The sequence below is a fragment of the Cucurbita pepo genome, chromosome 6 (genome assembly GCF_057944985.1).
Source record: "Cucurbita pepo subsp. pepo isolate OVF chromosome 6, ASM5794498v1, whole genome shotgun sequence".
NCBI classification, from domain to species: domain Eukaryota; kingdom Viridiplantae; phylum Streptophyta; class Magnoliopsida; order Cucurbitales; family Cucurbitaceae; genus Cucurbita; species Cucurbita pepo.
Window position 1 is genome coordinate 1584559 of NC_141803.1, and position 21855 is coordinate 1606413.

The 21855-nt window shown below is 36.4% G+C and overlaps 5 protein-coding genes across 11 annotated transcripts; 2 read left to right on the forward strand and 3 right to left on the reverse strand.

Annotated features, from left to right (window-relative positions):
* Positions 1-1203: 1203 nt before the first annotated feature.
* Positions 1204-1897, reverse strand: LOC111797736 (uncharacterized). The gene has a single exon (XM_023680846.2). The coding sequence runs from the start codon at positions 1835-1837 to the stop codon at positions 1235-1237; it is 603 nt and encodes a 200-aa protein (XP_023536614.1). The 5' UTR covers positions 1838-1897; the 3' UTR covers positions 1204-1234.
* A 1996-nt stretch (positions 1898-3893) lies between these two features.
* Positions 3894-6218, forward strand: LOC111796452 (Ubiquitin carboxyl-terminal hydrolase family protein). 2 transcript variants are annotated; one of them, XM_023679059.2, is made up of 3 exons: positions 3895-4046; positions 4116-5592; positions 5936-6218. In XM_023679059.2, exons 1-2 carry the CDS (start codon positions 3994-3996, stop codon positions 5362-5364), a joined length of 1302 nt encoding a protein of 433 aa, XP_023534827.1. In that variant the 5' UTR covers positions 3895-3993; the 3' UTR covers positions 5365-5592; positions 5936-6218. The 2 variants fall into 2 exon arrangements, with proteins under 2 accessions (XP_023534823.1, XP_023534827.1); XM_023679055.2 differs by having other exon boundaries at positions 3894-5592.
* A 2186-nt stretch (positions 6219-8404) lies between these two features.
* Positions 8405-12369, forward strand: LOC111796697 (3-ketoacyl-CoA synthase 10). The gene is made up of 3 exons (XM_023679438.2): positions 8405-8867; positions 9651-10279; positions 11621-12369. Exons 1-3 carry the CDS (start codon positions 8457-8459, stop codon positions 12180-12182), a joined length of 1602 nt encoding a protein of 533 aa, XP_023535206.2. The 5' UTR covers positions 8405-8456; the 3' UTR covers positions 12183-12369.
* Positions 12370-12408: 39 nt separating this feature from the next.
* LOC111796698 (uncharacterized) lies at positions 12409-17313 on the reverse strand. Of its 6 annotated transcripts, none has more exons than XM_087124622.1 (8): positions 16970-17312; positions 16721-16789; positions 16584-16641; positions 16369-16402; positions 15579-15641; positions 14489-14660; positions 12683-12864; positions 12409-12559 (listed from the first exon to the last, which is right to left on the reverse strand). In XM_087124622.1, the coding sequence occupies exons 1-6, from the start codon at positions 17151-17153 to the stop codon at positions 14514-14516; spliced, it is 555 nt and encodes a 184-aa protein (XP_086980748.1). In that variant the 5' UTR covers positions 17154-17312; the 3' UTR covers positions 12409-12559; positions 12683-12864; positions 14489-14513. The 6 variants fall into 6 exon arrangements, with proteins under 6 accessions (XP_086980748.1, XP_086980752.1, XP_086980751.1 ...); XM_087124626.1 differs by having other exon boundaries at positions 16721-16874; positions 16970-17108; XM_087124625.1 differs by lacking the exons at positions 12409-12559; positions 12683-12864 and adding an exon at positions 16178-16266 and having other exon boundaries at positions 14573-14660; positions 16970-17313.
* Positions 17314-18167: 854 nt separating this feature from the next.
* Positions 18168-20396, reverse strand: LOC111797036 (F-box only protein 13). The gene is made up of 2 exons (XM_023679903.2): positions 20087-20396; positions 18168-19621 (listed from the first exon to the last, which is right to left on the reverse strand). The coding sequence occupies exon 2, from the start codon at positions 19595-19597 to the stop codon at positions 18356-18358; it is 1242 nt and encodes a 413-aa protein (XP_023535671.2). The 5' UTR covers positions 19598-19621; positions 20087-20396; the 3' UTR covers positions 18168-18355.
* Between the last annotated feature and the right edge of the window lie 1459 nt (positions 20397-21855).

Here is a 21855-nt window from a genome sequence, read left to right on the forward strand (position 1 = left end):
TATTATCGAAAAAACAAAAAAAATGTTTGTTGACACGTGCACATGGACTTTTTTTCAAAAGGGAAATTAATATCATTGTCAATGGTCAAATCAATTACTGGTCAAATTTCTCCACATGACTGAAAAATTGAGAATTTATGACAATAATTGGCCGAATTTCTAAATATTTTAAGAAAGAAATTAATTTTAGATGGAAAATCTAAGACGGTGCAGTCCTCGAGTTCCAATTTTCACTTTAGGTTATTAACACCTATTCCAAGTCTTAATTTTACATTCTTATAGTAATAGTTTTTAAATATTTATAAAATATAAAGATAATATTACAAATTTTTTAAAAACCAAAAGTTATAATTTTAACCAATGACAAAATCCAACTGTTTGTATCCTAATCTACTTCTAATAATTTCATTTTAAAAATAGTGACTTGTTTTACTATTATTTTGTATTAAAAAAAAACAACTTTTAATTATCAACTTTTATAAAAATATCAATTTAGTCATTTTACTAATAAACTAAGTCATTATATGATAAAATTTGATACTTGATGAAAATTTTCATCATAAAAATTAAATCGTTACATGCAAAAACTTAGATACTAAATTGTTATAAAATTAAAATTAATTAAATAAATCACTACCAACAAAAATTTAATAATTAAATTGTGCTTAATTTAATAACAAAAAGTGTTTTTTTAACCAATAAACCTTTTTTTTCCTTGATAATTGTGTATTCAAAGTCCAAGAGACTTACCAAGAATTACTCACAAAAAAAAAAAAAAAAATGTCAATATCTGATATCGTCCATCTTGAATATAAGCGGATATTCTTTGTTTATAAACTCGTGATCATTTTCTAAATTAGCCGAGGTGGGACTTTCATCATCCAAAGTGATCTACCATTTATTTAATAATTTTGTATATTAATTTATCTCTCATGTTACAGCTACTTTAATTCGATTTAAACATAAAAATAACACACATCACACTACTACGACTACGGTGACCATCTTGACTTAACTCGAATATGACAAAATGCAACTATCGTCTCACTAGTGGAAGTGGACCCAAAATTTTATGAACACACAGGTTTACGTGATTTTTTTTTTTAAAAATTATAATCTTGGTATATTTGAATTTAGTTTTGGTGTAATATTATACATAAAAGCTAAATTTTGCCAATGACCCAACCCTAGCTTATAGGCATCTTTTTATTTTCGTTTGAAGGGCAATATAGGGTTAATGATCATCAAAGTTCCATAGGAAATTAGGCTCGTGATAAAAATAGCCTCCACCATCACCAAACTCATCCTCCTCCATATGTTCTTCCACCCCAAAACTAATATCTTCATCACAAATCATTGCGTTCCCACCCATAATATTATCAAACCCCAATCCCGAACCACCGTCCAACAAGTCCCAAACCGGCCAACCGCCGCCCCCGTCTCCGCCATCAACCGCCCCACAAGAATATTCCCCCGCCACAGCTTCATCATTACAATACCCATCACCTCCTTCGTCTCCACCGTGCTCGCCCGCAAACTTGGCAGCCGCGGCCTGAATCTCCTGAGCCGTAAGTCGGTCCCCACCTTCAATCTCCGGTGGACTGTCAGGAAAATTAAACTTCGCGCGGGGACCACGCAGACAGAACTGAGCCGCGTCGAAAGCACGCGCCGCCTGTTCGGGTTTGTCATAAGAACCCAACCAAATTCGGTCACGGCTATTGGGTAGCCGAATTTCTGACACCCATTTCCCCCATTTTCTCTTTCTAACGCCTTTGTACTTTAGATTCTGATCCGACTTGTCGTCCGTTTCATTGCCCGAGCTACGACGGTCCTCCATTACCCAATCCGAGCCTAAGACAGGTTCGGGTTCGAGTTCAGGTTCGGTAGCTAGGTAAGGGCAATTTGAAGATAGTTAAAAAGGGGAGAGGATTTTGGAGTTTAAATAGGAAATGGACAAAACGAGTAGATTTTGAGTAGAGAGAGAGCTCAAGGAAGAAGACGACAATGGCGTAAACAGAAACGCGGAACAATGATTTAAATTACCACGTGAGTTTTAAAAATAACCATCATATTAAATGTTTTCAATTTATTTGTTTTTATTTAAATTATTATGTCAATAAAATAAATAAATAAAATATTAATATTCTGAAATATCGTTATCCATCCATATTTATCTGATTAAAAAAAGTTTTAAAATTAATAATAAATTATTTTTATTTTCTGATTAAATCAATACGTATATTTATATTACTCTTTATTTTTATATATATTTACTGAGAGTCAACTATAACCTTAAAAATATAAAGTTACGGAATAAATAAACCGCTATTTCAATAGGTAAAATCAACTCTAAAAGACTCGTTTTTTCATTGATTTTTTCGTTTATTTTAGTTTTTGGTAGCTTAATTTAAATCTCTTATTTATATATATTTTTAAATAGAAGTGAACAACTATATCTATTTATATTAAATAATCTTCGTGTGCTACAATGTTTAAAAAAATATAAAAAATATTAATTAATTTCTAAAATTAATGTTTAATACTCGTTTACGAAAAATAGTAATGAATATAGTGACAGGTCGAACAAAATTTCAAATCATTCTATTAAATTAAATTATATATATATATTGACATGTCGACAATAAATTTCAAATTATTCTATTTTATTCTATTATGTATATATATATATATATATGTCAATTTGATGAAGGACTTTGGACTTTGACGGTGCCAAAAATGAAGAAAAGGCGTGACGGTTCTGAAAAAGGAAGAAGGGTAATGGATGACGTGGAAATGGTTGTTGTAATATTATTAAAAGAGAAGAGGTGGTGAAGTGTAAATAAAATAAAATAAAATAAAATAAAATAAAATAAAAACTCGTGCTTAATTTGGAGTGTCAACAGTCCAAATATGAAAATGGCAGCGACGACCAAGCCGCGCAGCTATTTTGCGTTGCGGCGATCAAAATTTAAGTCCAACTAAGACGGGACCCGGACCCATTATTATAAGTTTGACCCTTTCAATTTTCAGGACATTTCTGTTTTTATCCCACAATTTCAAAATTAAAACAAAAAATCGCCCTAAACTTTAAAAATCAAAAGCATACTCGATGTGATTTAGGGCGTAGAGTTTAGGATTTAGGATTTATGTGCGGGCCAGTGCACCAACGAGAACGTTAGGTTCATAAGAGAGTGAATTGTAAAATTATTTTTTGGTTGGAGAGGGAAATGAAACATTCTTTATAAGCGTGTGAAAATTTCTCTCTAGAGATGTTTTTTAAAACGAAAGTCAGACAACAATACGTAATGGGCTAAAACGAACAATGTTAACAGTAGGTTTACAAATGGTATTAGAGTTAGTCATCAGACGGTGCGAGATACTAGTCAGAGTAGGGTTAACCCTCTCCATAATAGACACGTTTTAAAATTATGGATAGGGTTGAGGATTTACCAATCTATTGGCACGACTAAGTTCAGGGCATGACTCTGATACCATGTTAGACGAACACGACTCTCCACAGTGATATGATATTGTCCACTTTGAGTATAATCTCTCATGTCTTTGCTTTGGACTTTCCCAAAAGGCCTTATATTAATGAAGATAGTATTATTTGTTTATAAACTCATGATCATTTCCTTAAATTAGCGGAGGTGGGAGTTTCATCATCCAGTATTAACATTTTATCATTTATATATAATAAAACTATAATGTTTTTATGGGACCAAATGTGGAAGAAATTTAAAGGCAAAGGGCAATATTCCTAGGAGTGACGTCACTATTGAATTCAATTCAAGCAGGCCGTAGTGAAGAGTTGAGGCCCATGTCTCAAATGGGCCTTTACTACTCGGCCTTTTGCGAACATTCCTTACTCGCCCTGTCGAATCGAACTTAAGGCGCGAAGCCGCCGTTACTGGTTGCTAAAGCAATCGCCCTTCTCTCTTCGGCATTTTCTCAAACACTTTGGGAGGGACGTTGCATTGGCAGACTTCATCCATGTTTATGGCTGTTCGGATTGCCAATTCTTCGAAGGCCTTGGTCTCGAATGGGTACAATGTGAATTCTTCTCGTCATCTTCCATTTTTTTGCTTGAACGAGTTTGCAAATTATGTATGCAGACATCGTTTTGTGGACTTGTGGTCGTCGTGGTCACAAATCCGGTCGATGACAAGCAGTAAACGCGTTCAAGATAGAAGCCGCTTGAAGAGGGTGCAAGCTCTTGAAATCGCGACGGAAAAATGGAAGGTAGCTTACAAGGTACTCTTCTTGATCGAAACCCTCAAGCAAGAGCCTGAGATGATAATTCCAGTTAGGAATTTAGAGCAATATCGGAGACAAATCAATCTCCCGAAACCGCACAAGATCGCGGACTTCATTCGAAAATCCCCTAAACTGTTTGAACTGTACAAGGATCAGAGGGGCATATTGTGGTGTGGAATGACTAAACAAGCCGAAGATTTGATGGAAGAGGAGGAGACGATAATTGAACAACACGCTGACAAGGCTGCCGAGTATGTTACCAGGTTTTTGATGATGTCAGTGAATAAGCGGCTTCCGGTGGACAAGATTGCTCATTTCAGAAGAGATTTTGGGCTTCCAATTGATTTTCGAGCCAAATGGGTGAATGATTACCCTGAACTATTTAAGTTGGTGAAGTGTGAAGATGAACGTGAATACTTGGAGCTTGTTTCTTGGAATCCTGCCTGGGCTATAACAGAGCTGGAGAAGAAGTTGATGGGTGTGACTGAGAGCACTGCAACTCATACCCCAGGTTTGCTTTCACTTCCTTTTCCCTTGAAATTTCCTTCCAATTACAAGAAGATGTATAGATATGGAGGGAAAATTGATCACTTCCAGAAAAGGTCTTATTTATCTCCATATGCCGATGCAAGGGAGCTAAAAGCTGGCTCACTAGAATTTGATAAAAGGGCTGTTGCTGTTATGCACGAGTTGCTTAACTTCACCATGGAGAAGAGACTAGTTACTGATCACCTTACCCACTTTAGGCGGGAACTTGTGATGCCTCAGAAGCTAATGAGACTTCTTTTGAAGCATGTTGGGATATTCTATGTTTCAGAGAGGGGTAAAAGATTTAGTGTTTTCTTGACAGAAGCTTATGAAGGGCCGGAGTTGATTGATAAATGCCCTTTGGTTCTTTGGAAGGAGAAGGTTTTGAGCCTCGCTGGTTATAGAGGAAAGCGAAAAAGGATTAAAACTTTTGACGACACTTCTGAAATGGAGGACAACAGTTTGGCTTTGGCTGAGTATGACTCTGAGCAGGATATGGAGGATACTGATTGTTCAGAGGAGGCTGCATTAGATGCCAATACAACTGAAATGGAAACTAGGGATCTTGTCAGTGGGTAGAAGGATTCCGCATCTTCATGAGCATCAATTTAATCTATCTTCTTTATTGATTTCTGGAGGAAAGAAACCAACAGTTCGGTTCTATTTGGAAACAATCTATGTATCTTATCATACTAACAGATAACTTATGCTCTATCAACGTTACGCTCGGCCCTCCAGCAGCAGGACTTGCATTTGATCAGAACCATGAAGTGAACATTTCTCCCAAAAATCTCACTGTTGCTTGAGGTATGTTAATTCTGTAATCTTTTATGAAGTTTCCATAAATGGTAATATGAAGTAAACTCAGTGTTAGATTTTCAAAAACTACTTGATGGATGAGTAGTTTGTATTCATGTGCAAGATCTCGAACGTGATCCACCATCCAAAGCACAAGATATAACGTACTATATTAAGTCAGCATTGAAAGTAATTGTTTTGGATGACTTGATTTGCAGAATGAACAGATCTATATATAGGTTCAAATTACTAATCTTTGGATTTGTTCAGTTCGTCATGCATATGCAAAGACAATGCTGTCAAACTGACATAATTGATGTTTTATTTCGGACTTGCAATGATTTTCTGACAGGTATAAATGGGTTGTTTGATCCTCACTCCTCAAATTGCTTGCAGAGTCATTTAGTGACCAGAGGATGGAGCTGCATGTCATGTCTGCGAAATGGATCCTCAAGTGAGGGAAGATGCATATCATAGCTGATAGCTATTTCCTGTTTGTTGTTGGATCTGCCACATAAATATCTCGACATTCAGGTTTTTTTCTTACTGATTATCAGAATGAATTGGGTTCATTTCTTTGTGAGGTGAAGTATTGTACAGAAGTCCTAAAATTAATCGGTTTAATATGTTGGTGAGATTATTGAGTACTTTGGATTGGTTTTCTATTCAAAATTATAATTTGGGTTGAGGATTGTTGGGAGGGCGTCCCACGTTGGCTAATTTAGAAGATGGTCAGGGGGTTTATAAGTAAGAAATGCATCTCAATTGGTATGAGGATTTTTGGGGAAACCAAAAGCAAACCCGTGAGAGCTTATGCTCAAAGTGGACAATATCATGCTATTGTGGAGGTTCGTGATTTCTAACATGGTACCAGAGTCATGCCCTTAATTTAGTCACGTCAATAGAATCCTCAAATGTAGAACAAAGAAATTGCTAGCCTTGAAGGCGTAGTTAAAAGTGACTCATGTGTCGAACAAAGGGTGTAAATTTGTTCGAGGGCTCCAGAGAAAGGAGTCGAGCCTCTTAAGGGGAGGCTGTTCGAGGGCTACATAGACTTTAGGGGAGGATTGTTGGGGGGAGTCCCACGTTGGCTAGTAGAGGATGATTATGGATTTATAAGTAAGAAATCTACGAGAGCTTATGTTCAAAGTGGACAATATCATACCATCACGGAGGTCCGTGATTCCTAACAATTGATCAACCGTGTAGACTGTCCTGTTTCTCTTCTCTCTGATAGAGCTGGGCCGGGATAGGGCAGGGCCAATATAGAGCTGGGCCGTTCCAGCATAGAAAAGGCTCTCTCAAACGGTTTTTCCTCTTCCTTGGCGCAATGGGTTGTGGCAAGATCTCTTACCTGTTACAATTTGAACAGGATCCGTTCTAAAGATCTTCTTTGACCTGTTAGTGTAAGATTATTCAACCATTAAGCTAAAGATGCGGCCATCCACAGTCACGAGTCAGAAAGAACAAAACCAACAAAACCTTCCATAAACAGTGCTGTAAGATGGCTGCAATTTTCCAGACTATTTACTGCGTCGAAACAACCCGAAAGGTCCGTGGTCCTGTTTCTTATATATGCTGTTTATTTACTAGACAAATGAAGAAACAAATCATCTAGGCTGTTTGCCATATATTTGTTAAGCTAATTCCCGGATGATCATCAAGTACTTGAAAGAATGTACGGATAGATGTGTTAGGAATCACGGACCTCTATGTATGGTATGATATTGTCCACTTTGAACCTAAACTCTCACGACTTTGCTTTTGGTTTCCTTAGAAAGCTTCGTACCAATGGAGATACTGTTCCTTACTTATGAACCCACGATCAATCCCTTAATTAGTCGAAGTGGGACTCCCTCCCAACCATCCTCAACACGATGCATATATGGCAATACATTAAGTGGATAAACTTGTTTCTTGGTGCATTTCTTGCCATACAAAATGTGTCCTAACTCATAACAATGAGGTTAAATACATAGTGTTTATGAGTTTACTCATTGTCCATCTGGTCACAACTGTCGTTGGTTGACAAAATTGAATGCATAGAATTTGTTTGTCAAACCGTGAAGGCGGCCATTATACGAACTAACTATCTGAGTAAGTGTGTGGTAGATATCTGGTTGGCTTTAAATTCAGTCCTTTTTTTTTTTTCTCTTTGAAACTTTACTCTGAACATTGACCTTTTGAGAAATTATTGATGCATTGTTAAGTAGCTAACAAGTTATGAAGTGTGGCTGAGAAATTCTTAGTGGTTTGCTTTGCTTTTGGTTGAAGACCTTCCTCGGACCTATCGAATAAACTATTCGAGTAAGTGGAGGGTGGATGTCAGTGTCGATAGAAATATCAACCAAGTAGGGATGTTGATGATTATTTCTTTTAAGATAGAAATTTTATTTACCGAGAAGATAATGATTCACCATGGTGAACTCATAAACATAAGAAACATCGACACGATGTGATTTTAGGTCATGTTTAGGCTACTAGTAATAAATTTTCTCTTTATGAACGTTCATTTAGTGGCATTAAGTACTTTCATTGAAATGAGGTTTTGTTTTATAAAATTATATATATATATGTATATTTTTTAATTCAATCGATTTGAATTTCTAATTATTTTTATTTAAAATAAAAATTTCAATTAATTAAGTTATAAATACAAATTTTATTTAAAATATAAAAGGTGGGGGGAAAGAAAAGAGTTGGGAAGTAATGTAGAATTAATGGGAGTTGAATGCGTCCCAACTGCTTTGGCGCCGAGTTGGTGTTAGCAATAACTAATTCCCACCCGCCTCTTTTCATTTTCCCTCTTTATATTCTCTCTCTCAAAAATCCCAAATCCATCTCTCTCTTTCACGAACTTTCACGCTCTTCTCATGGCTAACGAACAAGACCTTCTGTCTACCGAGATCGTCAATCGCGGCATTGAATCCTCCGGCCCCAACGCCGGCTCCCTCACCTTCTCCGTCAGAGTCCGCCGCCGTCTCCCGGACTTTCTCCACTCTGTCAATCTCAAGTACGTCAAATTAGGCTACCATTATTTGATCAACCACGCCATTTATCTCGCTACTGTTCCAGTCCTTGTACTCGTCTTCAGTGCCGAGGTCGGAAGCCTTAGCCGTGAGGAGATTTGGCGGAAGCTTTGGGAAGATGCTCGCTACGATCTCGCAACTGTTCTTTCCTTCTTCGCTGTCTTCGTCTTCACTCTCTCTGTTTACTTCATGTCGCGCCCTAGATCTATCTATCTTATCGATTTTTCATGCTTTCACCCTTCCGATGATTTCAAGGTTAGTTCCTTTTCGATTTCGTTTCTCTCTATCTCTTTTCTTTTGATTGATTATTGTTTAATGTGGTGAAGGATTTGAACATTCTTGAGAACTGCACAATATGCTTCGATTTGGTTTGGTTTGTAACTAAATTAATAAGTCGTGTTTCTTTAACTTTGTTTTCATAACAAAATGAATTTCTTATGATGCGATATATTTTGATTGCTCCTACTAAAACTTTTTAGCCGCTAAAACTACGGCACATCAAGTAGAGGACTATCATTGGTAGGTGTGTACTCAATTGTTCTTTTATTTGCATATTTTGCTTAATTTTGTGTTTTTTAGGTGGAAAATATATATAGATAGCTTTCACTTTTTCTTTTTAAATTACATTAGTATTGTTAGCTGCTATTATTGTTTGTGTTAAATTTAACAGATATTTCGCCCTATTAATTAATACTATTTAATGTCAGCATGTAAATTACTTTTGATTTAGAAATTTTACGTATTTGTAAAAGTACTTGATGAAAATTGTCCATCCATCAATTATAATAATTCTTTTTAAAATTTAAATTAAATTTCATTACATAAAAAGGAAATAAGATGCTTTAATTTATGAGTGTAGTTATAGCTAACAGCGTGATGATGCATGCAATGTAGAAATCGTTCGATGAGGATAAGAGTTGAGAATACATTTTGTAGAATTTTGGAACCTGAGAATTTAAAATATAAACAATAAATTTATGAGAATTAAATAGAATCATGTGTTAGAAATTGTTTTAAAAAAATCTTGGCATTTTACAGGTATCAAAGGAGGAATTCATAGAGCTAGCACGAAAATCGGGCAAGTTCGACGAAGGAAGCCTAGAGTTCCAGAAGAGGATTTTAGAGTCATCGGGAATCGGCGATGAAACCTACATTCCAAAATCGGTGATCGCGTCCGCCGATAACTGTGCCACTATGAAAGAAGGCCGAGCGGAGGCATCCGCCGTCATGTTCGGCGCTCTCGACGAGCTTTTTGAGAAGGCTCGTATTCGTACAAAGGACGTCGGAGTTCTTGTCGTCAATTGCTCGATCTTCAATCCGACGCCGTCTCTCTCAGCTATGATCATCAACCACTACAAGATGAGGGGAAATATTTTGAGTTACAACCTTGGCGGAATGGGATGTAGTGCCGGTGTTATTGCAATCGATTTGGCTCGCGATATGCTTCAGTCTAACCCTAATAATTACGCCGTCGTCGTTAGTACGGAGGTTGTAGGATATAACTGGTACCAAGGTCGTGACAGGTCTATGCTTATTCCTAATTGCTATTTTCGTATGGGCTGCTCTGCCGTGCTCCTGTCTAATCGCCGCCGTGACTACCGCCGTGCCAAGTACCGCCTCGAACACGTCGTTCGTACACACAAAGGTGCTGATGATCGCAGCTTCAGGTACTTCCTTTTCCATTTTCGTTTTCCCTTTGTTGTCTTTTTCAGTTTTATTTGCGTTCAGAAGGGAAGGCGTAAGAAATGGGATCACTTTTCTTTCCTACTTGTTTTGTTAAATAATTTCATTTCATTTAACTTTGAAAAGGAAGTAAAGAGTTTAATTTTAACATATATATATTTAAAGCATATTTTCCAAAAAAAATATTTTTAAAGTTTAATAAAAATTATTTTTTGTTGAAATAGTAATTTGGTGGTTTTAAATTTGTAACAATTGAGTAAATAAATTTTAATATGAAATATTTTAGTTTCTACATTTTAAAATTTGTAAAAGTTCCTAAAAAAATTTGATGTCAATTTTTATAATAATGATTTAATCTTTATAGTTTTATACCCATTAAATTTTAACAATACTTCTGTTGTTACAAATTTTAAAGTATTAAAATTAAATGGTTACATATTATAGATTATAGATTATGTGCTAAAATTTTTACAAAGTTATAGAAATTAAATTGTTACAAATTAAGGTTTAAAAACTAAATTATTATTTCTAATAAGAGTTGAGGGCCAAAAATGCTATTAGTTTTATTTTTTAGATATAATGTTTCCTTTCAAATGTAATAAAAATATTATATTTAAATAGTAAAAATCACACTGTTTTTTTTGGTCCATATAACAGTGGTTGCCTTAAATGTCAATGGACTTTTATTTTGTCATATGGCTGTATATTTACAGGCCGATGACATCTTTCAACTGCCAACAAGAATTGTTATTAGGTTCATTGGCTTTTTATGTTGTCTAGCTGTATTCTTTCAGGTCCATTATATCATCCAACTGCCAACATGAAATATTTATGTCTTAGAGTATTTGATTAGGGGTGACAAAAAAAAATCTTATTTAAAAATTTTAATTATCATTTGATATATTCCATACATCTAATGTTAAAAAAGTTATCTTTAAATAGAATCATTTGTTCTATATACAGTATTCAAGGAATTATTTATACTTCTCTTTTTTTTCAAGTATTATCGATGATAAATTGTGTAGTTGCATTACATTAAAAGAAAATTCTGTTAATCATAACAAAAAAAAGTTTCTTCGTATGTTACGAAGTAATTTTAGGTCAATTAATTTTAAATCATTGTTTTGATAGTCATTTTTTCAGTGTTCATCACTAAGATATTTGTAAATCAATCTACCAATATTAATATAGTTTAGTGGTAATTGATGTACTATAAAATCAATAGTTAATGCTATCAGCGATGTCGTAGTTTCGTTCCTTTTTAGGTATGAAATAACTAAACAGTCAACTGCTTTTGATCTTTAATGTTCCATGGTGGGTGGCAGGTGTGTTTACCAGGAAGAAGACGAGCAAGGATTCAAAGGCCTAAAAGTCAGCAAAGACCTAATGGAAATCGGAGGCGAAGCTCTCAAAACCAACATCACAACCCTGGGACCTCTCGTTTTGCCCTTCTCCGAGCAGCTCCTCTTCTTCGCAGCTCTAGTCTGGAGGCAATTCTTCTCCTCCGGCGGCGGCAGTGGAGTACCGAACACAAAGAAGCCATACATTCCAGATTACAAGCAAGCATTCGAACACTTCTGTGTGCATGCAGCCAGCAAAGGAGTATTGAATGAGTTACAGAGGAACCTTGAGCTTAGCGAGAGAAACATGGAAGCTTCTAGAATGACACTTCACCGATTCGGAAACACTTCCAGCAGCAGCATTTGGTACGAATTGGCTTACTTGGAGGCCAAAGACAGGGTCAAGTCAGGGGATCGGATTTGGCAGCTGGCTTTTGGGTCTGGGTTCAAGTGCAACTCTTTAGTTTGGCGCTCAATGAGGCGCAACCGCAAGCCCGCCAGGAGCCCATGGCTGGATTGCATTGACAGATACCCGCTTCAATTCTAACCCACCACTCGTCTCACTCGGCCACTCAATCAGTTTCTTTCGAAGGAAAAGAAGGCTGTTAAGAACTAAGCCATATGGTAAACTAGATTTTTTCTGGTTTTTTAGGAAATATAATATTTCTCTGTTTGTATGTTGTAAAATCTGTGAACGGTATCCATAAAAAGATCCTATCTTGGTTTCAAAATCATTGAATGTAGTCTTCTTCTTCTTCTAAATATTCATAAAATACTAATGATTCATATATATATATATATTGATTGATTGGGAAAAAGATAATGTTTCTCTCATGATTCAAAAGCATGATATGAGATAAAACCAAAGAATCATGCTAACCTAACCAATCTCCGCCGACATCTTCAATCTCCCCAATGTCAAAGCTGCAAATCCAAATTGCAAAATCAATTCATTAATCCAAAATGCTTTCTCCTAAATATATATATATATTTTTTTTTTTCTCTGTGTTCGAATTTCATTAATATTAAGAAAAGTTAAAATCATACCAGGATAGATCAGGATGTTGTAGGTAATCCTCTGCACACTGATAATTCGATTGCTGCTGCAAAAGATCACCCTGCTGCATGCCTTTTTCGCTCTCTCCAGTTGGGTCATTATTGGACCAAAACACATCAGAAGCCATTAGGATCCCTTCTTCCTCGGATAATGAAATTGATTTGGGAACTTCCTGATAAGTAGCAGCAAAAGAAACAGTGGGACAGATATATGAGGATGGGGACCAGAATGAAAGTGAATAAAATGAATAACTGTTGTCACAGACAGCTGAACGAGTATCCACAGTGTTTGAAATTATTATCAAAATTGAGATTCGGACCTAAATTTTGCATAGGGTTTTCTGTATTGAGATTCTGTGCAAACAGGTGGAGAAGAAACAAAGGCCGACCCATTTTCCAAACAAAATGAGCAATCACAGGAGCCACCTTGGTATATCCTGGGATTTCTCCTCGATTTCCTTCTTCTTCCTTCAGGTTCAAATTAGACTTATGTCCACATAAGTGTAAGATCCCACATTGATTGAAGAAAGAAACGAAACATTCTCAAAAAGGTGTAGAAACTTCTTTACGGTAGATGGATTTTAAACCGTGAGGCTGATGGTTATATGTAACGGGCTAAAATGGACAATATCTACTTGCGGTGGGCTTGGGCAGTTAAAAATGGTATCAGAACCCGGACGCTGGGCCTCTAAGCAAGTGCATTGTGAGATCCCACATCAATTGGAGAGGTGGAACAAAGCATTCCTTCTAAGAGTAAGGATGTCAAAACTTCTCCCTAATAAACGCGTTTTAAAACCTTAAGGGGAAGCCTGAAAAGGAAAGTCCAAACAGGATAATATCTCTTAGCGGGTTTAGGCGGTTACATGAAGTGGTCGTATAATTTGTTGATCCTGTTTTTGTTGCTGTTCTCAATACTTAATAAGTGGCTAATTAGTTTCTGTGAACCACCACTAATTCATACTTAAAAGGAAAAGAAAATTTCTCTCAGATCCATCTGTAAAAAATTCAGGGTGAGCAGTAAGAAGTTTCTGACGTCCGGTGATTAAGGAAATATTATTCTTCCAGACAGTAGTAGCCACATGGCAAGTAGGTTCTTGCGGTTTATCAATTATCAATAACTTGCTAAGTTAGTCCAAGTTTACATGAAAAGAAAATTTCTCGATATTAAAATGGTTGCCTAAAGAAAAGAGTCCACTAAATTCGAAGATCTGAAAAGTCCATTCCAGATTGGAAAAGGCAATTGGAGTTTCATACAGGTTTGAAGTAACCCCAATTTGTGAGTTCAAAAGGTTAAGACAATTTTTTAGAACTGAAATCCGAGACAGACTTTTATCCCATTTCCTGCAATGTCGAGGAAGTAGACACCAAATTCCAAAAGTCTATCCAAAGTTTAAATACTCTTTTGTTTTTATCATAGTTTCAGCTTCGGTTTTGTACTTTTAAGGGACTAGTTTGGTCCATTTATCTTATTGTTTTCATTGGGCATAGAATTTGGGTTCAACTTTGTAAAATTTTACATTACATTGACTAAAATGAACAGAGTTTCAGCCTAAAAAATAAAGCCCAGAACCGACTCCAACAGTAGCAGAAACCATCCTAAATTTAGAACAAAGCATATTCATATAAAAATGAACTAAAAACGATGATGCGAATCATAAGAAAACAAAATTTAGGGCAAAAGAAAAAAAAAAGAACCGCAGAACAAATCTTACTCCTACATGTATCAGAAGAGCCGACAAAAAGGGAAAAAAGAAATAGAGAGAGAGATTGAAATGATGCAAGGAAAAGGAAACGTGCCTTTGTTGCATTTGTATGTGGTGTTTCATGGCGCAATGGCGTAGGTCATAGACTCGCAAGGCTCTTCGGATTGGGGTAAGGCAAAAGGCAGAGACAGAGAAGAAGAGCAACCACGTTTTCCAATAATCCATGGGAGCCGCGCCGCACAGCCACAGGAACAGGTGTAATGGAACTGAAGAAATCGCCAAGAAAGCAAATAGCAGAACGATCAAACGATAATGAACGAGAGAGAAAAAGAAAAAGAAACAAATGATTGGATCATCTGATTCTGATCTCACCCGCGACCCTCCCATATTCTTCCCCGCCTTCTCCTCTCTCAAATTGTTTCGGTTTCCTTTTTCTTTTTTTAGTCTTTAAAAAAGTTTTAAAATTTTGACAATTTCTTTACAATATATTCTTAACCAAATTTCAACAAAAATATATTTTAAAAACACTTATTTTTCATTAACAAAATTTTGGTTTTCATAGATTTTAAAAACTCAATTCTAAACTCAAAAATTAAAAAATTAAATGATTATCAAATGAGACCTAATGGATCTATTTCATGTAAAAACTTTAAAAAGGTGTATTGATACACTTAATTTTTAAAATCCTCAAGTAGGGGTGTGTAGTCAACCAAGAATCCGAAACCCAACTTGAATAATAAAGGTTGGACGGGGCTAGATAGCATTTCGAGATGGGTTGAATTTTTCAATGGGCAAAGGACTGAGTCAACCCGACCCAACCCAACCCAATCACATTAAAAAAAAAGCAGTAGTAGTCAACCAGGCTTCTTCTTCAGTCAACCCAGTACCCATGATATTGGGAGTAAATTACACGTTAACTAATTTAGGAAATGACCATTGTTTACAAGTGAGGAATACCATGTATGTTGGTATCACGCCTTTTGGGAAGCACAAAGCAAAGCCACGAGAGCTTATGCTCAAAGGGGACAATATCATACTATTATGAAGATCCGTAATTCCTAACTACTTCAATTCTAAAGAGCAAGAGACAAAGTAAAGAAGCAGACGTGAAATGTTAAGGGTTACCTGGTTTAAAACTGAGGGCAGCTGATCAACAAATTTTAGTCAGAGAATTCAAGACTTACTCGATTAATCTCTGTCTGGAACAATAGCTCCAGCAGCATCAAGCAAGATCTTCCACACATCCCCTGCATACAAACAAGGATAATAAATGGAAGTTTCCTCATGAACGCATCAAAGATCAAGGATACGATTTTTTGCATGATTCAAGAAAGAAAGAAATTATAGCACAAGTAGCAAGTAGTATTTGAATCGAATGAAAATGACAAGGATGAATGTGAATCGGCATCAAACAATATTCTCAAATGATTAGAGCAGCATTTCAATCAATATCCTCAAATGGAATACAGTAGCTCGTGTTATGCAGTCTTCTTTGATGTCTATCTATTCTCAATGCCATGTCCAATACATGAAAGAAATCAAGAACAAAGTGAGTTAGCTTCAATTAGGGGTTATTATACTGCTATCATTCAAAATCTAGAAGTGAATGATCGCTACGTCCTATCTTTGGTTCATGGAATCCAAAAAAATAAATGATCCACTCAGAACGAGCGCCCCTAAAGATTAAACACCTTCCCTCAAACTGAAAATTCAAGATCATGCTTCACTTCAATTTCCAAAACCTGTTCATTCAGAAAGATCATGAAAATCACCAGGTTCTCACCTTTTGTACAATCCAAACAAACATCTCCAGAGGTAAAATGCAAATTGTCTCAGATATTGGAATTGATATCTTTTCCATAAGCGATCGCTCTTAGAAGTGAAAAGGAGTTGATTCTTTTGAGCATGCACAAGCCCACGCAAACTAACCATGAAATCCATCAAAATATGAACAGTGATCTATGCCAGCCTTACCTGCTCAAAGTAAGGAACAGCCTCTATTGCTGGCCTGTTGTTGAAGGAGATTATAGCATTATCCTTCCACAACGAGAATATTTATTATGTCACACAACCATTGAAATTGATAAGAAAATTATCATCTCGGTGATTAGCTAGTCAGTTGCGTCCAATTCATTTCCACAAGTAAACTAAAAGACTAAAACAACCAGAAGAAAAGTAAGAATCCAAACCTTAGGTATCTTCGCGGCGAGATAGCTCCATGTGAGTACTTGCAGAAGCGCGCCATTGCTACCAATAAACAACAAAATGAAATTACCTCAGCATTTCATCCTGTGGAAATGAAGACAACAATCACGAGTTGACTCACCTATGATCCACGGTAGAGAAAGGTTAACAAGTTGAGCATGTGAAACATCTTCATCGAGCAATCCGGACGCTAAAATGGCATCCAAACAGCCATTAAAACCTCTCGAATACTTGTCTCGCAGCAATGTCATGATCGAAAGTCAAATTATAAGGTACTGAAATTATCAGAAACCCTTCCTTTGCCAAAAGCTCAAATAAAGTAGCTACATCGAAATACAAATGATAGCGAAGAAACGGAAGAGAAAAAAACCTGCAAGTGACTTCAGGAATAGCTCCGATGATAGCGCCATCGAGGAACTTAATGATAGCGCCAAGCAGCTTACCTCTCGGCGGCGGTAACACCAAACAAGGTTCCAATCGCTTGTAAATCTTGTTTCTAATCGAATTTCTACCATCGTATCCATAACTACTGCTTCCTCCGCCGGCATATCCATTCGAGACCATCATCTTCATCGAAGCAGAAGAAGTTTTCGAGACTAATATATAAAAGTTCGCTCTGAAAATCCAGTGAAAAAGGGAAAACGATCGTCGATATTCCTCTCTTAGAGAGTATATTTGCGTCTGTTCATTTTGTTGGATAATTTTAAGCCCGAAGGAAAATGGTTGTAAATTGCCGATATGTTTTTATTTGGTTATTTGAATTAAATTTGATTCCGTTATTTGAATTAGATTTAGTCTCAGTCACAGATTTGATTGTGTAATGCTATATAACGAGAGAGTTCTCCCTCCATTCCTAACAAGTGGTGTCGGGATTTGAGAGAGTTTTGGGTCACATTGTATTGGTTGAGTGATATATTGGTGAGAGTGTTTGTAGTGTGACAGTGAGGTATTCAGTTGTAACACTTTGGTTTATTAGTGATTGGTTGCTACCCGTGGATGCAGGGGAACTTATTCTCTCCGAACCACGTAAATATCTTGGTATCTCTTTGTGTAATTTCGGTTCATTGGTGTTGTGAGTACATTTGTTCCGCTTCTGGGCGCACAACACTAATCAATTTTATTTGCCCCCAAACGAAGTTTTGATTTTTTGTATTTTTAGTTTGGAAATAATATAAAATAAAACATTTACCTAAAATTACATATTATACTAAAAATCAAAATTACATATTAATATATTAGCACGCCTATAATAAATAATAATAAATAAATAATAAAAAGGAAAAAAACAGTATATGTAATATTCATTTCTTATAATATATATAATAATAATAAAAATAATAAAATTTGCCTATTCACTCTGCAGACTTTTCAGAGTAAAGGGACAACCTTATGCTGCAATTCACCCATTGGATGAAATTTGAACAACTGAGGAACTGAGAAGCAGATTCAGAGCAGAGTTGAGGTAAATTCTCAACTGAGCAGTCCATTTTTACAGCAAAAGGTAAAGCATTTACCTTCTCTGTAAAAACAGCCTTCATTCTACTGAAAATCAAAAGAAAGTCACAGGCTGAACAGTAAAATTGGCAGAAGGTTATTAAGAAGGAATCTACATACATCTATTCTCATCTTCTTGAATTCCATTAGCTAAGTCAGCTAAGAATACAAAGAATTCAAAAACAAATAGGAAAGCCTTACTCAAAGAACTAAACAGCTATTGAACAATTCGTTTATAAAAATAAATCAATAACCAATTCGTTTATACACAAGCCTCGATCCTCGGCTCGAACGAAAAGGCAGACATAAACTCTACAGCTTCACCGTTCATATAGCATTTGTGCAATTCGGTCCACTGATTCTCGACGAGATTGCATAGAAGATACGTACAATGCTCGTTCGAGTTCATGCATACGAGTATCTCGTCGCCAGCTCCTACACAGTTGATATCAATCTTCTTGCCGTACCACTCGTGCGACATTGCAGGAGGCAATGCTGCAATTTGATGCCAAGTTCGAGATTCCTCGTCGTATCTCCAAACTCTAAGGCTTGCAGTTTCGAGAAACTCAGACAACATAACAACTAGCATCTCGCCTTGACACGCAACAACGTCGATTGAGTACTCTGAAAAGACGGGCATGAGCCTGGGGTACTCAACGAAGCATCTCTTGCTCAGATTACAAGCCATGATAGTCCCGGAGGAGCCAATGAAATAGACGGTGTCCTCCCCCCTTTTGTTCGTAACCACGGATGAGTATTGCTTGGATGGGCTTCTCTGCATGTTTGTGGACACTACATTTCCTGTTCGACTCAGGAAGTACACACCGGTATCGTCATTGAAGTTGAAGTCGATAGAATCGTCGACTTTCCTACTCAAGGTAACATCGTCGTCCCAACAACCCGTGGTCGAATGGTAGACTTTAAACCGAAGCTTAGGAAGCTGGCCATAGACTAATACAATCTTGTAAGAGCCCTTACAACCGCCGGGGTCTGCATTCATCACAATGGCATGAAGAGATTGCTTTTTCTGGTCAAGATCCACAGGAGGAAGCTCACTACAAGAGCCTGTTAAAGGATTGGTCACTATGAAGTTTCCCTCCGAATTGCGAAAGCAAATCAAACCACCAGAGGCTGCAACGGGGATCGAATCGAGATGACGATTCTGAAGGAGGTGTGGATAGTTAAGTTTCTTCCAATTTTTCTCAGTCGAGTCGAAAACAATCGAGCGGTTGAGATGTGAATCGACCATGAAAAACCAGGGGTCGCGTGCCGAAATGTCTGAGCAAGCAGACCTGAAACTTGAAGAAGCTGCAACTGATTTCCATCTTTTGCACACTGAAGAAAGACGAAAGAATGCCGAGGTCGGTAGCCTCGAAAGCACCCTTTCCAGAATGTCTTGATTGAGATTATCCAAAGAGAAGTTGCTCAACATGTTGTTTTCTCCATCGTTTCTCTTTCTCTTCCGAGTCACCCCCAAACCACCATGAACATCACCAAGTTCCATTGGCAGAAATAATCTGAGAAATCACTGCAATATCAAACAAACATAAGCCTGTTAGTTTCAATCACAAGCTAATTTGAATCGATCCAAATAATCCAGAAATAGTAACCAGACAATAAAGCACGAATAAGGATCTCAAATCAAATCCGTAAGAAGAAGAAAAACTCAGTGGATCGAACCAACATAAAGAGAAATTTCAATTTATTTTTGAAAAACCACCGCAAAACCCTGATAAACAGATCAAGCCAATCTCGAGAGAAATTCATGAACACAAAACACGAAGGCCAAGGATTCCATAAATCAGAAACGAAGGCAAAAGTTCCACGAACAAAATGCAGATACCTCCGCCATGATCCGAAACCCTCAAACCTCACGATTGAACAAAAATCCAAACTCAGCGTGAAAACAAAGCACATCGAAAGAGAATCACAGGAAATCAACAAAAACCGAACACAAAAATCAAATAACAACACCAGAAATCAGATAATGCACCTGGATGGATGATTCAGCGGCGGCGAAGGTGGAAACGATGGGGCAGTAGTTAAGAGCAACTGGATAAGTGGAGTGTCAAGAGGCCTTATAAATGGGGAAAGGGAAAGGGAAAGAGAGAAAAGAAGAAAAGGAAGGGGAAAAAGAGAAAGGGAGCTATGGAGGAAGAAGAGAGGGAAGCTTCGGGGTCAGTGACTTTTATAGGCGTTGACACTTTGTTACAGAGCGGAGGCGGAGGCGGAGGAGGAGAGACGGAGGAGGCGAATACACGAGCGGATAAATAAATAAATAAATAAATAAAGGGGGAAAAAAATGTCAAAAGAATACGATTCTTAATTATAAATACAAAAAAGAAAGTAAAGAGGAGGAGAAAACACGAGTTGACTCTTGTTCACGAGTGTTCTTCGCTTTGGATTCGTTTGGTGGGTTTTTCTTTTTCTTTCTCCTTTTTTCTTTTTCTTTTTCTTTTTTTTAAATTATTAGCTTATTTACTCCGGACACCCGAGATTCGAACTTCATATGATGTTTAGATCGTTGACGATGCTCAAGTTGACATTTATTAACTGTTGTTCATAAAATCAAAACACATCTAATTATTGAAAAAATAGTTTTTGTGATTAGACTCGCTTTGATAATAAGTTATTTCAAAATTAACTATTTGTTTCTATAGTAAACAAGCCTTGTGATTAGACTCGCTTTGATAATAAGTTATTTCAAAATTAACTATTTGTTTCTATAGTAAACAAGCCTTATACCAGGCGCAACAAACTTATTGAATAATATTTAGTAGCCAAAGTATAGGGTGAGTAATTTGAGATCAAACGAGCAAAGCCTGCTTTTTTCGCTCTACAAATGCAAGAGAAAGACAGAAAAAAAAAACATGTTTTCTCTTAACGAGTCTCATACGGGTTGTTTTTTTCCAAATTGGAAAGCATGATATTATGAATCATAGTTCTAATATGTGTTATAATAAGAGGCTGAAAATCGAGTAACATGAACTAGCAAGTCGATAGGGGCAGCTTCAGCTCATCGCAATCCTTAACCCTTATCACTTGAATGAGATACCCAATTAGTCCGATTTTTTCAAATGGCCACCACTCGCCAGAAAGTGACATCCAAAAATAATTTTTATTTTTAAAATTTAGTTATGAAAACAAAAATATTAACTATTTTTTATTAGTAGAATAATCTTTTTTAAAAAAAAAAAATCAGTCTCAAGGCTCGATAACAAGTGTCTGAAATTAGCTCACAAATTCATAGTTTATAATTTGAATAAATAAATAAATAAATAAAATAAAATAAAATACACATATTTGAATGAAACAAAATCCATGCCTTCCCACATGTGACTCTGCCTTCTCTCTCTGCCTAAAAGTAAGAGAAAGTGGGGTGTTTTTTTTTTCTTTTATATATATATTTTGTGGATTATATTACAAATTGTTGGGGGGTTTTGTCTGGGATATGTTCGATAGCTGACATTTTCACACCCAAAAATAAATAAAAATAAAAAATACAAGACTTATTGGGGCTTTGCTTTGACGACACACTTCTCCTCGTAGAGGGAATCTCTCTCTCAAAATGCCATTTTTCTCTCTCCTTTTTTGTCTTGTGGCTTCAAAGTCAAAACACCCAGAATCTTTAAGGTCACGAGCAATAGCTAGAGCTAGCCTACTACCCCTGTCACTAACACATTTTTTTAACTAATTAAATAAACATTAAACTATAAGTTTAATTCTAAACTCGACTGATTAATGAGTGATCATGGATTCATA

Bases quoted from the DNA above. Each gene is read 5' to 3' on its own strand.
- LOC111796452 (XM_023679055.2), top strand. From the start codon at position 3,994: ATGTTTATGGCTGTTCGGATTGCCAATTCTTCGAAGGCCTTGGTCTCG.
- LOC111797736 (XM_023680846.2), bottom strand. From the start codon at position 1,837: ATGGAGGACCGTCGTAGCTCGGGCAATGAAACGGACGACAAGTCGGAT.
- LOC111796697 (XM_023679438.2), top strand. From the start codon at position 8,457: ATGGCTAACGAACAAGACCTTCTGTCTACCGAGATCGTCAATCGCGGC. The intron at 8,868-9,650 runs GTTAGTTCCTTT...GGCATTTTACAG, and splicing joins ACCCTTCCGATGATTTCAAG to GTATCAAAGGAGGAATTCAT. The intron at 10,280-11,620 runs GTACTTCCTTTT...GGTGGGTGGCAG, and splicing joins GCTGATGATCGCAGCTTCAG to GTGTGTTTACCAGGAAGAAG.
- LOC111797036 (XM_023679903.2), bottom strand. From the start codon at position 19,597: ATGGAACTTGGTGATGTTCATGGTGGTTTGGGGGTGACTCGGAAGAGA.
- LOC111796698 (XM_087124622.1), bottom strand. From the start codon at position 17,153: ATGGATATGCCGGCGGAGGAAGCAGTAGTTATGGATACGATGGTAGAA. The intron at 16,790-16,969 runs GTTTTTTTCTCT...ATGCCATTTTAG, and splicing joins ATTCCTGAAGTCACTTGCAG to CGTCCGGATTGCTCGATGAA. The intron at 14,661-15,578 runs GTAAGTCTTGAA...CGATTTCTTCAG, and splicing joins TCCAGACAGAGATTAATCGA to TTCCATTACACCTGTTCCTG.